The sequence below is a fragment of the Terrapene carolina genome, unplaced genomic scaffold, assembly GCF_002925995.2.
Source record: "Terrapene carolina triunguis isolate 2854851 unplaced genomic scaffold, T_m_triunguis-2.0 Scaffold42, whole genome shotgun sequence".
Taxonomy (NCBI): Eukaryota; Metazoa; Chordata; order Testudines; family Emydidae; genus Terrapene; species Terrapene triunguis.
The window spans coordinates 29,850,229-29,864,997 of record NW_020664393.1 but is presented as its reverse complement, the minus strand read 5'-3'; the positions used below and the strand labels follow the sequence as shown (position 1 = coordinate 29,864,997).

At 49.3% G+C, this 14,769-nt stretch overlaps 1 protein-coding gene across 1 annotated transcript in view; it reads left to right on the top strand.

The window, feature by feature from the left end:
- The first annotated feature begins 257 nt into the window (after positions 1–257).
- CD109 (CD109 molecule) overlaps positions 258–14,769 on the top strand; it is a 123,997-nt gene continuing 109,485 nt past the window's right edge. The window contains exons 1-2 of the mRNA XM_026654616.2: positions 258–418; positions 12,743–12,903. Of these exons, the coding sequence (XP_026510401.1) occupies positions 318–418; positions 12,743–12,903 (262 nt within the window). The 5' untranslated portion in view covers positions 258–317. The remainder of the gene's footprint in view (positions 419–12,742; positions 12,904–14,769) is intronic.

The window sequence follows — 14,769 nt, the reverse complement described above, 5'->3', positions numbered from 1 at the left end:
ACCCGCTGAGAATAGCGCACTTTGGCTGGCAGGCTTCAAACGCCGCCACATCCCTTCCCCGCGCTTTGCAGCCGCCCCTGCTGTCAGGGACGGGCCAGAGGCTGTGTCAGGGCGGGGAGGGGAGCAGGTCTGTCTATTTTGGAGCCCGCAGCCGCCGCAGCAGGGAGGAAGGTTGTGAAGAGCTCCGTGTAAAGCGAGAGGGCGGGGTGGAGCCGCAATAAGGAGCTTCTTTCAGTCCCCGAGCGGACATTCCCTTCCCTGCGGCCAGCTCCGGCGGGACAGGAGCCGCGAGCCGCTTTGCACACTCCCGGAGCAGGATGCTGTTCCCAGGCCGGGCTGCACCGAGCGGCTCCGCTCCGCTCTCCTTCGTTCATCTCGTCTCGTGTCTCCTGGCAGCGTCGGCTGCCGCTGCGGCCGGGTATGGACGAGGGCGAGCCGCGGGGGGTAGAGGGAGGCTGGCTGGAGGCAAGGCGCAGTGCGTGCTGTGCCCCACTCAGGCCTGAACGCGGTGCTGCAGCGGCCGGATCCTCCCGGATCGGGGCCTCAGTCAGCAGAAAGCGCTGGCCAGTCATTGGCCTCAGCTGGGGCCCGCTGAGACGTTTTCTCCCAGGATGATCATAGCACTGCAAATAAAGGGAGAAACTTTATAGCCAGCTGCATTTCACATGCACTGCGTGAAAAGTTAATGCTCCCCCCCTTAGACAGTGAGTCATGGGTAGGAGGAACCAGAGAAATCCCACTACTTTTCTGTGCTAGTGCGCTTTATGTTCAATAACATCCCAGCTAGGGAATGTGTTTTTAGATCTCCTCTATGTTTTACTGTGATTTGCCCTCTCACATGCTAAATATGTTGTGACACAAAATTACCTTACCCTGCAGCATTGAGATGTGGCTTCCCCTGTTTTCTTTCTTGTTTATTTTCTAGGAGTTTCACAGACTAACCACAGCTTTTAGGTACTCCTTTGGGATTTAAGTTGCATTTATTTAGCTTGGGGCCTTAGCCTCCTCCCCCTGAAGTCGGTGGAGGAAGATGAGGCACACAGGCCCCGATCCTGGCTCGGGTTCCATTGACATTAATGGGTCTCTGCCCTGGCACTGAGGTTTGCCTGCATGGAGTAACTTGTATGTTACCAGAAATTAATTTCATAGAATCATAGAATCATAGAATATCAGGGTTGGAAGGGGCCTCAGGAGGTCATCTAGTCCAACCCCCTCAAAGCAGGACCAATTCCCAACTAAATCATCCCAGCCAGGGCTTTGTCAAGCCTGACCTTAAAAAGCTCTAAGGAAGGAGATTCCACCACCTCCCTAGGTAACCCATTCCAGTGCTTCACCACCCTCCTAGTGAAAAAGTTTTTCCTAATATCCAACCTAAACCTCCCCAACTGCAACTTGAGACCATTACTCCTTGTTCTGTCATCAGGTACCACTGAGAACAGTCTAGCTCCATCCTCTTTGGAACCGCCTTTTAGGTAGTTGAAATCAGCTATCAAATCCCCCTCATTCTTCTCTTCTGCAGACTAAACAATCCCAGTTCCCTCAGCCTCTCCTCATAAGTCATGTGCTCCAGCCCCCTAATCATTTTTGTTGCCCTCCGCTGGACTCTTTCCAATTTTTCCACATCCTTCTTGTAGTGTGGGGCCCAAAACTGGACACAGTACTCCAGATGAGGCCTCACCAATGTCGAATAGAGGGGAATGATCACGTCCCTCGATCTGCTGGCAATGCCCCTACTTATACAGCCCAAAATACCGTTAGCCTTCTTGGCGACAAGGGCACACTGTTGACTCATATCCAGCTTCTCGTCCACTGTAACCCCTAGGTCCTTTTCTGCAGAACTGCTTCCTAGCCATTCGGTCCCTAGTCTGTAACAGTGCATGGGATTCTTCCGTCCTAAGTGCAGGACTCTGCACTTGTCCTTGTTGAACCTCATCAGGTTTCTTTTGGCCCAGTCCTCTAATTTGTCTAGGTCCCTCTGTATCCTATCCCTACCCTCCAGTGTATCTACCACTCCTCCCAGTTTAGTGTCATCTGCAAACTTGCTGAGAGTGCAGTCCACGCCTCCAGATCATTAATGAAGATATTGAACAAAACCGGCCCCAGGACCGACCCCTGGGGCATTCCACTTGAAACCGGCTGCCAACTAGACATGGAACCGTTGATCACTACCCGTTGAGACCGACGATCTAGCCAGCTTTCTATCCACCTTATAGTCCATTCATCCAGCCCATACTTCTTTAACTTGCTGGCAAGAATACTGTGGGAGACTGTATCAAAAGCTTTGCTAAAGTCAAGGAATAACACATCCACTGCTTTCCCCTCATCCACAGAGTCAGTTATCTCCTCGTAGAAGGCAATTAGGTTAGTCAGGCACGATTTCCCCTTGGTGAATCCGTGCTGACTGTTCCTGATCACTTTCCTCTCCTCTAAGGCCTGGTCTACACTACGAGTTTAGGTCGACTTTAGCCGCGTTAAATCGACTTAAGCCTGGACACGTTTACACTACGAAGCCCTTTCTGTCGACTTAAAGGGCCCTTTAAACCGGTTTCCTAACACCACCTCGACAAGGGGATTAGCGATAAAATCGGCCTTAGGGGGTCGGAATTGGGTTAGTGTGGACGGAATTCGACATTACTGGCCTCCGGGAGCTATCCCACAGTGCTTCATTGTGACCGCTCTGGACAGCACTCTCATCTCAGATGCACTGGCCAGGTAGACAGGAAAAGCCCCGCGAACGTTTGAATTTCATTTCCTGTTTGCTCAGCGTGGAGAGCACAGGTGACCATGCAGAGCCCATCAGCACAGGTAACCATGATGGAGTCCCAGTCCCAGTCCCAGGATCGCAGAAGAGCTCCAGCCTGGACCGAACGGGAGGTACAGGATCTGATCGCCATCTGGGGAGATGAAGCAGTGCTCGCCGAACTCCGAAACAGTAAAAGAAACGGCAAAACATTAGAAAAGATCTCCAAGGCCATGAAGGACAGAGGCCATAACAGGGACGCGCGGCAGTGCCGCGTGAAAATTAAGGAGCTAAGGCAAGCCTACCACAAAGTCAGAGACGCAAACGGAAGGTCCGGGGCAGAGCCGCAAACATGCCGCTACTACGCGGAGCTGCATGCCATTCTAGGGCGTGCAGCCACCACTAGCCCAAGCGTGTTCTATGAGTCCCTCTCTGCAAACGGGGAAGCGGGTTCGGCGGACGAGGAAGATGAGGATGGAGAGAACATAGATAGCTCACAGCAGCAAGGAAGCGGAGAAACCAGTTACCCCAACAGCCAGGATATGTTTGTCACCCAGGACCTGGAAACAGTAACCCCCGAACTGACCCAAGACCCTGAGGGCACACAGGGGACCTCTGGTGAGTGTACCTTTGCAAAAATTACACATGGTTTAAAAACAAGCGTGTTTAATGATTAATGATTAATTTGCCCTGGCAATCGCGGCCAGTACAGCTACTGGAAAAGTCTGTTAACGTGTATGGGGATGGAGCGGAAATCCTCCAGGGACATCTCCAGAAAGCTCTCCTTCATGTACTCCCAAAGCCTTTGCAAAAGGTTTCTGGGGAGGGCTGCCTTATCCCGTCCGCCATGGTAGGACACTTTACCACGCCAGGCCAGTAGCACGTAGTCTGGAATCATTGCATAACAAAGCATGGCAGCATATGGTCCCGGTGTTTGCTGGCATGCAGACAACATCCATTCCTTATCTCTCTTTGTTATCCTCAGGAGAGTGATATCATTCACGGTCACCTGGTTAAAATGGGGCAATTTTATTAAGGGGACATTCAGAGGTGCCCCTTCCTGCTCTGCTGAACAGAAATATACCCCGCTGTTAACCACGCGGTGGGGGGGGGGGTGGGTTGAAGTGACCATCCCAGAGAATTGGGTGTGTGGGGGAGGGGAGTTAGTTGGGTTTGTGCTGCATGTTAAACCTGAAATCGCAGCCCCTCCTTTTACATTGCAAACCCATTTTAAATGGCACGGGTGCTTGGTATGGGAAATGAGGGCAGAACTGTTTGAAACCATCCCCACATGTTAAGAAGGTTAAAAAAGCCCAAAGACTATATGTCTTACCATGGCTGCCTGCAAGCTGAAATCTGTGTCCTGGCACTGCGTGAGTGATCTCTCACACCAAACCAGGAGACTCTCAATATAAGAGGAAAAATGCGACCTTGTAACGAAAGCACATGTGCTGTGTGATGTTGTGAACAGCAAAATCTAACGTGAAAGAGTCTACCCATTGTTCTCTAAAATGTATCTTTTTTAACAACCTCTCCCTTCTCCACCAGCTGCAAATCTTACTCCTTCGCAGAGGCTAGTGAATATTCGAAGAAGGAAGCGAAGGACGCGTGACGAAATGTTTACTGAACTTCAGACTGCCTCCCACGCTGACAGAGCACAGCTGAATGCGTGGAGGCAGTCAATGACTGATTTTAAAAAAGCCCAATATGAGCGAGAGGAGAGGTGGCGTGCTGAATCGCGGGCTGAAGAGGAGAAGTTGCGTGCTGAAACGCGGGCTGAAGAGGAGAGGTGGCGTCAACTTGTAATCAGAAAGCAAGAGTCGATGCTCCGGCTGCTGGAGCATCAAAGTGATATGCTCCTGCGTATGGTTGAGCTGCAGGAAAGGCAGCAGGAGCAGAGAACGCCGCTACAGCCCCTCTGTAACCAGCAGCCCTCCTCCCCAAGTCCCATTGCCTCCTCACCCAGACGCCCAAGAACACGGTGGGGGGGCCTTCGGCCACCCACTCACTCCACCCTAGATGATTTCCATAGCAATAAGTTTTAAATTGGAGTGTGTCCTTTTCCTTCCCTCCTCCCCCACCCATCCCGGGCTACCTTTCCAATTATCCCCCTAGTTGTGTGCTGAATTAATAAAGAATGCATGAATGTGAAGCAACAATGACTTTATTGCCTCTGCAAGTGGTGCTCGAAGGGGGGAGGGTAGTAGGGGAGGGTGGGGTGGTTGGTTTGCAGGGAAGTAGAGTTAACAGGGTGGTGGGGGAGGGGCAGAGGGTTCATCAAGGAGCAACAAACAGAAGTTTCACTCCGTAGCCTGGCCAGTCACAAAACTGGTTTTCAACGCTTCTCTGATGCGCACCGCGCCCTGCTGTGCTCCTCTAACCGCCCTGGTGTCTGGCTGCGCGTAATCAGCGGCCAGGCGATTTGCCTCAACCTCCCACCCCGCCATAAATGTCTCCCCCTTACTTTCACATATATTGTGGAGCGCACAGCAAGCAGCAATAACAATGGGGAGATTCTTTTCGCTAAGGTCTGAGCGAGTCAGTAAGCTGCGCCAGCGCGCTTTTAAACGGCCAAATGCACATTCCACCACCATTCGGCACTTGCTCAGCCTGTAGTTGAACAGGTCCTGACTACTGTCCAGGCTGCCTGTGTACGGCTTCATGAGCCATGGCATTAAGGGGTAGGCTGGGTCCCCAAGGATCACGATAGGCATTTCAACATCCCCAATGGTTATTTTCTGGTCCGGGAAGAAAGTCCCTTCCTCCAGCTTGCGAAACAGAAGAGATTGCCTGAAGACGCGAGCATCATGTACCCTTCCCGGCCAGCCCACGTTGATGTCGGTGAAACGTCCCTTGTGATCCACCAGGGCTTGCAGCAGCATTGAAAAGTACCCCTTGCGGTTTATGTAGTCGGCGGCTTGGTGCGCCGGTGCCAAGATAGGGATATGGGTTCCGTCTATGGCCCCACCACAGTTTGGGAATCCCATTGCAGCAAAGCCATCCACTATGGTCTGCACGTTTCCCAGAGTCACTACCCTTGATATCACCAGGTCTCTCATTGCCCTGGCAACTTGGATCACAGCAGCCCCCACAGTAGATTTGCCCACTCCAAATTGATTCCCGACTGACCGGTAGCTGTCTGGCGTTGCAAGCTTCCACAGGGCTATCGCCACTCGCTTCTCCACTGTGAGGGCTGCTCTCATCCTGGTATTCTGGCGCTTCAGGGCAGGGGAAAGCAAGTCACAAAGTTCCATGAAAGTGCCCTTACGCATGCGAAAGTTTCGCAGCCACTGGGCATCGTCCCAGACCTGCAACACGATGCGGTCCCACCACTCTGTGCTTGTTTCCCGGGCCCAGAATCGGCGGTCCACGGCATGAACCTGCCCCAGTAACACCAAGATTTCCACATTGCTGGGGCCTGTGCCTTGTGAGAGGTCCATGTCAATTTCCTCATCACTATCGTCGCCGCGCTGCAATCGCCTCCTCCTCAGCTGGTCCTGGTTTGGCTTTGGCATGTCCAGGAGGCTCTGCATGTTTTCCAGGACAATGCGCGTGGTGTTCATAGTGCTCAGAATTGCCGCGGTGATCTGAGCGGGCTCCATGATCCCAGTGCTGGCTATGGCGTCTGGTCTGAAAAAAGGCGCGAAACTAGTATCTGACGGACCAGGGGAAGAAGGGAGGGAGGGAGAGAGGGAGGGAGGGAGGGGCGAGTGACGACATGGCATACAGGTACAGGGAATTAAAATCAAGAAAGGTGGCTTTGCATCAGGGAGAAACACAAACAACTGTCACACAGAATGCCCCCCCCCCCCAAAGATTGAACTCAAAAGCCTGGGTTTAGCAGGAGGAAGGGGGGGAAGCAAATGAATACAGAATAAATCTATTTTTTACATCTTAAGACGACGGTGCAGCATGACTGATAGCCCTTGGCATTTTCTGGGTGCTTGGCAGCAAATACTGGGCGCTTGGCAGTTAGCCTTCAGGTCTACTGCACAATCTGATACCCACTGCAGTATGACAACGATGGATACCAGTCGTAATATACTATCTACTGCCCAAAAGGCAAGGGGTTGCTGCTGTGTAGCAATGTTGCCCCATCCTGCGCATACTACGTCTGATAACCATCATCATCAAGGCAAGGGGGCTGGTGCAATGCAGCCCCACGGCTGCCAGCCCCATGTCTGCCAGCACCCAGATAGCCCTCGGCCTCTTCTGGGTGCTTAGCAGACAATATTGGGCACTTGGCAGAAAATAGCATACTACGACTGATAACCATCATTGTCTGCCCGGGTGCCCATGATCGACAGCCACTGCAGTACGATGACGACGGTTACCAGTCGTAATATACCATCTTCTACCAAAAGGCAAGGGGCTGGTGCAATGCAGCCCTACGGCTGCCAGCCCCACGGCTGCCTGCACCCAGATCGCCAATGAAGGCTACCAGTCATGCTGCACCGTCTACCGCCAAAAGGCAGTAAGCTGCTGCTGCTGTTTAGCAATGCAGTCCCACGTTTGCCGGCACCCGGAAGAGATATGGTGACGGTGAGCTGAGCTGAGCGGGCTCAATGCTTGGCGTGGTATGTTGTCTGCACAGGTAACCCAGGTAAAAAGGCGCGAATCTATTGTCTGCCGTTGCTGTGACGGCGGGGGAGGGGCCTGACGCAATGTACCCAGAACCCCTCGCGGCACTGCTTTGCATCATCCGGGCATTGCGATCTCAACCCATAATTCCAATGGGCGCCGGAGGCTCCGGGAACTGTGGGATAGGTACCATAGTGCAATGCGCCGGAAGTCGACGCTAGCCTCGGTACTGTGGACGCGGTCCGCCGACTTCATGCACTTAGAGCATTTTAGGTGGGGACACACACAATCGGCTGCATACAACCGGTTTCTATAAAACCGGCTTCTATAAATCCGACCTAATTCTGTAGTGTAGACATAGCCTAAGTGCTTCAGAATTGATTCCTTGAGGACCTGCTCCATGATTTTTCCAGGGACTGAGGTGAGGCTGACTGGCCTGTAGTTCCCTGAATCCTCCTTCTTCCCTTTTTTAAAGATGGACACTACATTAGCCTTTTTCCAGTCATCCGGGACCTCCCCGATTGCCATGAGTTTTCAAAGATAATGGCCAATGGCTCTGCAATCACATCTGCCAACTCCTAAGTTTGCTTCCTGACTTGATTGCTAACTACTAAAATGGGAAAGAACGAATGAGTTAAACTGGACACTGGCACCGACACTACCTTATCAATAAAGTATCTTCAGTTTAATTTCCCTCTATTAGAGGGAGGTGAAATGATTGGGCTTGTTCAGTAATGCTGTTATGCTTATAAGAAGCACACGGAATCTTTTAAAAGGGGATAAGGCAATCCGCCGCATTTATTGAGAGCATAATTTAAGCATTAAAATCAGCATATGCTTCCATTCGCTCACACACACATACACCCCAAAAGGTTCTGCAGCTGGATCTTATAGTTACCAGTCCTTAGTGTTGCTCGGTCAGTTCTAGTGGCCAGCTGAAACTGTACATGAGGGAGGGGAGCTGGGCCTCTGGTGAACGCGTTCGAAGCTCCGATGTTGATGCAGAACGAACCCAAAGTCCCATGGCAATACACCCTTCTTTTATAGTAATAAGCTCCCATACAAACCTATGGACCTTGCTGTGGCACACCTGTCAATCACAAGGTATTCAAGGTTGTTCTTAATCATCATTATTTTGAGTTGTTACCGGGAGGATCTGCAGCTGTTTCTTATCTCGTCCCTCTGGCTCAACTCCTTATATCTTGTCCTTGGGGTGTATGCCTTTGCTTTAGGGTCGTCAATCTGCCATCCAGGTGATTCTGATAATAAAGTTGGTGCCTCTCGACTCCTCCCCTCCCCTCTTGATCATTTGGCCCAGCTGTCTTTTTTCAGTTAATTAGTATACCATACATTCTTCACTCACACACCAAACAGTAAATAGGCCAATAATTACAGCCATAAAACTTCTGTCTTTCTAAGAACAATCATTAACACAATCAGCAAAGAATAAACTCAGAACAATTTCTACTTACTAATTCAAGGCTAGCAAAATGGAGTACAATTTACTCGAGACAATTTCTCCCCATTAGGCTTTCGCCTACATTGTTTGTATAAGCCTCTGCTCCAACATACAGTAGGGTGAACATAAGAACAGCCATACTGGGTCAGACCAAAGGTCCATCTAGCCCAGTATTCTTCCAACAGTGGCCAATGCCAGGTGCCCCAAAGGGAATGAACAGAACAGGTAATCATCAAGTGATCCATCCCCGGCACCCATTCCCAGCTTCTGGCAAACAGAGGGTAGGGACACCATCCCTGCCCATCCTGGCTAATGGCCATTGATGGACCTATCTTCCATTAATTTATCTAGATCTTTTTTGAACCCTGTTATAGTCTTGGCCTTCACAACATCTTCTTGCAGGGAGTTCCACAGGTTGACTGTGCAGTGTGTTAAAAATACTTCCTTTTGTTTGTTTTAAACCTGCTGCCTATTAATTTCATTTGGTGACTCCTAGTTCATGTGTTATGAGCAGGGCCGGCTCTACTGTTTTTGCCTCTGCAAGCAGTGTGCCGAATTGCCGCCGGGGATGGCGGGGGCAGTCCGTGTGCTGTTAGGGCGGCACGCTCGTTTCCGTGGTGGTGGCAATGAAGCTGCCGCCGAATTGCCGCAGCCGCAGAAATGCATGTGCCGCCCTAGCGGCAAACGGGCTGCCCCTGCTGTCCGCGGCGGCAATTCGGCGCACTGCTTGGGGCGGCAAAAATGCATGCACTGTCGCCCCTTGCAGATTGCCGCCCTAAGCACCTGCTTGGAATGCTGGTGCCTGGAGCCGGCCCTGGTTATGAGAAGGAGTAAATAACAGTTCCTTATTTACTTTCCAGGGCCGGCTCCAGGCACCAGCCGACCAAGCACGTGCTTGGGGCGGCACCTTGGGGCAGGGCGGCGCTTGGGTTTTTATTTATTTATTTATTTTTTGGTTCGTCGGGGCAGCGCTGGAGGGGTTTTTTTTGTTTCCGCATGCGGCGCTCGGGGGGGCGGGGGCTGGGGCGGCACGGCGCTCGGGGGGGGGGCGGGGGCTGGCGCGGCACGGTGCTCGGAGGCGGGGCAGAGGCTTTGGGCGGCGCAGCGCTCAGAGGGGCGGGGCTTCGGGCGGCATGGCGCTTGGAGGGGCGGGGATTTCGGCAGCGCTGGGGGTGGGGGGGTTCGGCTGCGCAGCGCTCGCGGGGGGGGCAGCACTCTTCTTTTTTGCCTGGGGCGGCAAAAAAGTTAGAGCCGGCCCTGTTACTTTCTCCACACCAGTCACGATTTTATAGACCTCTATCATATCCCCCCTTAGTTGTCTCTTTTCCAAGCTGAAAAGTTCCAGTTTTATTAATCTCTCCTCCTACGGAAGCCGCTCCATACCCCTAATCATTTTTGTTGCCCTTTTCTGAACCTTTTCCAATGCCAATATATCTTTTTTGAGATGGGACGACCACATCTGCATGCAGTATTCAAGATGTGGGTGTACCATGGATTTATATAGAGGCAATATGATATTTTCTGTCTTATTATCTATCCCTTTCTTAATGATTCCCAACTTTCTGTTTGCTGTTTTGACTGCTGCTGCACATTGAGTGGATGTTTTCAGAGAACTATCCACAATGACTCCAAGATCTCTTTCTTGAGTGGTAACAGTAATTTAGACCCCATCATTTTATATGTGTAGTTGGGATTATGTTTTCCAATGTGCATTACTTTGCATTTATCAACATTGAATTTCATCTGCCATTTTGTTGCTCAGTCACTCAGTTTTGAGAGATCCTTTTGTAGCTCTTTGCAGTCTGCCTTGGACTTAATTATCTTGAGTAATTTTGTATCATCTGCAAATTTTGCCACCTCACTCTTTACCCCTTTTTCCAGATCATGTATGAATATGTTAAATAGGACCCAGTACAGACCCCTGGGGACACCACTATTTACCTCTCTCCATTCTGAAAACTGACCGTTTATTCCTACCCTTTGTTTCCTATCTTTTAACCAGTTACCAATCCATGAAAGAACCTTCCTTTTTATCTCATGATTGCTTACTTTGCTTAAGAGCCTTTGGTGAGGGATATTGTCAAAGGCTTTCTGAAAATCTAAGTACACTATATCCACTGGATCCCCCTTGTCCATGTGCTTGTTGACCCCCCCAAAGAATTCTAGGATATTGGTGAGGCATGATTTCCCTTTACAAAAAACATGTTGAATATTCCCCAACAAATTATGTTCATCTATGTGTCTGACAATTTTGTTCTTTACTATAGATTCAACCAGTTTGCCCGGTACTGAAATCAGGCTTACTGGCCTGTAATTGCCAGGGTCACCTCTGGAGCCCCATGTAAAAATTGGCATCACATTAGCTATCCTCCAGTCATTTGGTATAGAAACTGATTTAAATGATAGGTTACAGACTACAGTTAGTAGTCCTGCAATTTCACATTTGAGTTCCTTCAGAACTCTTGTGTAAATACCATCTGCTCCCAGTGTCTTATTACTGTTTAGTTTATTAATTTGTTCCAAAACCTCCTCTTATGACACCTCAATCTGGGACAGTTCCTCAGATTTATCACCTAAAAAGAATGGCTCAGATTTGGGAATGTCCCTCACATCCTCAGCCGTGAAGACCGATGCAAAGAATTCATTTAGTTTCTCCACAATGGCCGTATCGTCCTTGAGTGCTCCATTAGCATCTCGATCGTTCAGTAGCCCTACTGGTTGTTTAGCAGGCTTCCTGCTTCTGATGTAAATTTTTTTTTGCTATTACTTTTTGAGTCTTTGGCTAGCTGTTCTTCAAATTCTTTTTTGGCCTTCCTAATTATATTTTTACACTTCATTTGCCGGAGTTTATGCTCCTTTCTATTTTTCTCACTAGGAATTAACTTCCACTTTTTAAAGGATGCCTTTTTGCCTCTCACTGCTTCTTTTACTTTGTTGTTTAGCTATGGCGGCTCTTTTTTGGTTCTCTTACTATGTTTTTCAATTTGTGGTATACATTTAAGTTGAGCGTCTATTAAATGTGTTTAAATAAAATCTATTTAAAAAGTTTCCATGCAGCTTGCAGGGATTTTACTTTTGGTGCTGTACCTTTTAATTTCTGTTTAACAAACCTCCTCATTTTTGTGTAGTTCTCCTTCCTGAAATTAAATGCTACAGTGTTGGACCACTGTGGTGTTTTCCCCACCACAGGGCTGTTAAATTTAATTATATTATGGTCACTATTACCAAGCGGTCCAGCTATATTCACCTCTTGGGCAGATCCTGTGCTCCACTTAGGACTAAATCAAGAATTGCCTCTTCTCTTGTGGGTTCCAGGACTAGCTGCTTCAAGAAGCAGTCATTTAAGGTGTCAAGAAACTTTATCTCTGCATCCTGTCCTGAGGTGATATGTACCCGTCAATATGAGGATAGTTGAAATCCCATTATTATTGAGTTTTTTATTTTAATAGCCTCTCTAATCTCCCTGAGCATTTCACAGTCACTGGTCAGATGGTTGGTAACACATTCCCTACTGCTATATTCTTATTATTCAAGCACGGAATTACTATCCATAGAGATTCTATGGTACAATTTGGTTCATTGAAGATTTTTAGTTCATTTGATTCTACGCTTTCTTTCACATATAGTGCTACTCCCTCACCAGCACGAACTGTTCTGTCCTTCCGATATATTTTGTACCCTGGTATTACTGTGTCCCATTGACTATCCTCATTCCACCAAGTTTCTGTGATGCCTGTTATATCAATATCCTCATTTAATATGAGGCACTCTAGTTCACCCATCTTATTACTGTATTTAGATTTCTAGCATTGGTACATAAGCACAGTAGGGTGTGTGGGTAACAGCAGAAATACAGAATTTGTCACCAACACAGTTATTGCCTTTTGTAAAACAAGATTATTAAATAGCAGACTATAATGAGTAGATTTGATTTACTCCTCTTCCCCTTCTATGTTTTCCAGACCCACATTTCTGGTGACAGGTCCCCGGAACATTAGGCCTGGTGCAAATGTGACAATTGGGGTAGCTCTGCTGACAGACAGTCCTCCGCAAGTCACAGTGAGAGGTGAAGTGCTCAGAGGGAATGATACCGTGCTACATGGGGAAGTTGTCTTTGAAAAAGGTGAGTTGGCAGGAACAGCCTAGATCAGTGGATCTCAAGCTTTCCAGACGACTGTACCCCTTTCAGGAAGCTGATTTTTCTTGCATACCCCAAGTTTCACCTCACTTAAAAAGTACTTGCTTACAAAATCAGACATAAAAATATAAGTGTATTACTGAATATTACTGAAAAATTGCTTACTTTCTCATTTTGTCTGTATGAAATTTTAGTTTGTACTGACTTTGCTAGTGCTTTTTATGTAGCCTGTTGTAAAACTAGGCAAATATCTAGATGAGTTGATGTACCTCCTGGAAGATCTCTGTGTAACCACAGGGATACATATACCCCTGGTTGAGAATCACTGGCCTAGAGAGATTTAAATGAAGATTATCCTCCCCCCTCCTCCCTGAAATATCAGGGCTGTTAAAAATACATTAAAACATGAATTTTATTGGACTTGTTTTACCAAGTATGGTCAATGAAAGAAGAAAAATTCTATTTCCATCTAAATATAGTTAAAGGTGGAACGGTTTGCTGAATAGTTAATGGTTTGTATGTGTGTGTGCCCAAACTCATTATACACTTTGAAAATAATATGTGTAGTAGGGGAGTGTCATATGATATGGTACCTGTCTGGATCTTAAAAGGACTCTGGACACTGGGGCCACATGAGTCCAATATAGAAACCCAGGGCCGTCCCTAGCTATTCTGGGGCCCTATGCAACGCCCCCCACGGGGGTGTGTGTGTGGGGCTCCAGGCCTCGGCAGAGGTGGGGGGGCTGGCCCCAGGCCTCCATGGTGGGGGCTGGCTTGGGAGGCAGGAGGGAACCACCCCCCCAGCACTCACCCGCGACGCGGCTGGGGGCCGGGTCCCTGCACTTCCCTCCGCTGATGAGTGCAAGCCTGGCCCTGCTGCACTCCTCAGGGGAAGGAAGAGTTGGGCTGGGGTGGAGCAGTGGCGGGAAGAGGCGGGGTGGGGACGGAGCAGGGCGGGGGCTTTGGGGAAGGGGTGGAGTGGGGGCGGAGGTGGGGCGGAGCAGGGGCGGGAAGAGGTGAGGCTGGGGCGGGGCAGGGGTGGGCAGCCTGGGGAAGAGGCGGGGCAGGGGCTGGAGCAGCATGCAGCTGCGCAGGGCACCAGGAAATCTGGTGCCCTACGCAGCTGCGTACTTTGCATATGGGTAAGGACGGCCCTGCAGAAACCCCCTCTCTTTCCTATGTTTACTGGGAGGATTCAGAGACCAGGCAGGAGCATGTGAAGTGTCAAAGCCACTCATAACGCAACCAAGCCCCATTGCTTTATATATATTAGGCAGACTGAGAAAAAGTGTGGGGCCAGTGTGGGGAGGAGGCTGCCCTGATCACATAATGAGGTGGCTATCACTCAGAAGAGTAGAGTGAGAAGGTCTCTCTTTGTTTTGAGGCTATGGCCCAGAGTCTGAGCTGTACGGCTCAAAGGGTGAAGGCCACCTTTGTGACCCCTGAATTCTGGTGCTGGCTGATGACTGCTCCTGTTTATGTTGTAAGTTTAGAGTAGTCTGAGAGCTGCTGTAATATATGCTCAGGTGGCTATAGCTCATACTGGCAAGTCTGGCAGCTAGGAATAGCTGGAGCACTGAGGTGCTTCATACCTTGGATCTGCTCCAAAAGAGTGTTTATTATTGTTTCATTATAATTGTCCACCTTTGGGCCCAGATCCCAAAGTTAATTGAAGTCAGTGGAAAAGCTCCCATTTATTTCAGTGGGCTTTGGATCAGGACCTTGAAGATGTAGAGCAGGGCACATATTCATTAGAAAATAGGCTGAACACCCCAAACTCATTCAATGAGATGGTGGATGAGAATAGCTGCCACAAACATGGAAGGGCCCATTCCACTATGAAGTCCCCAA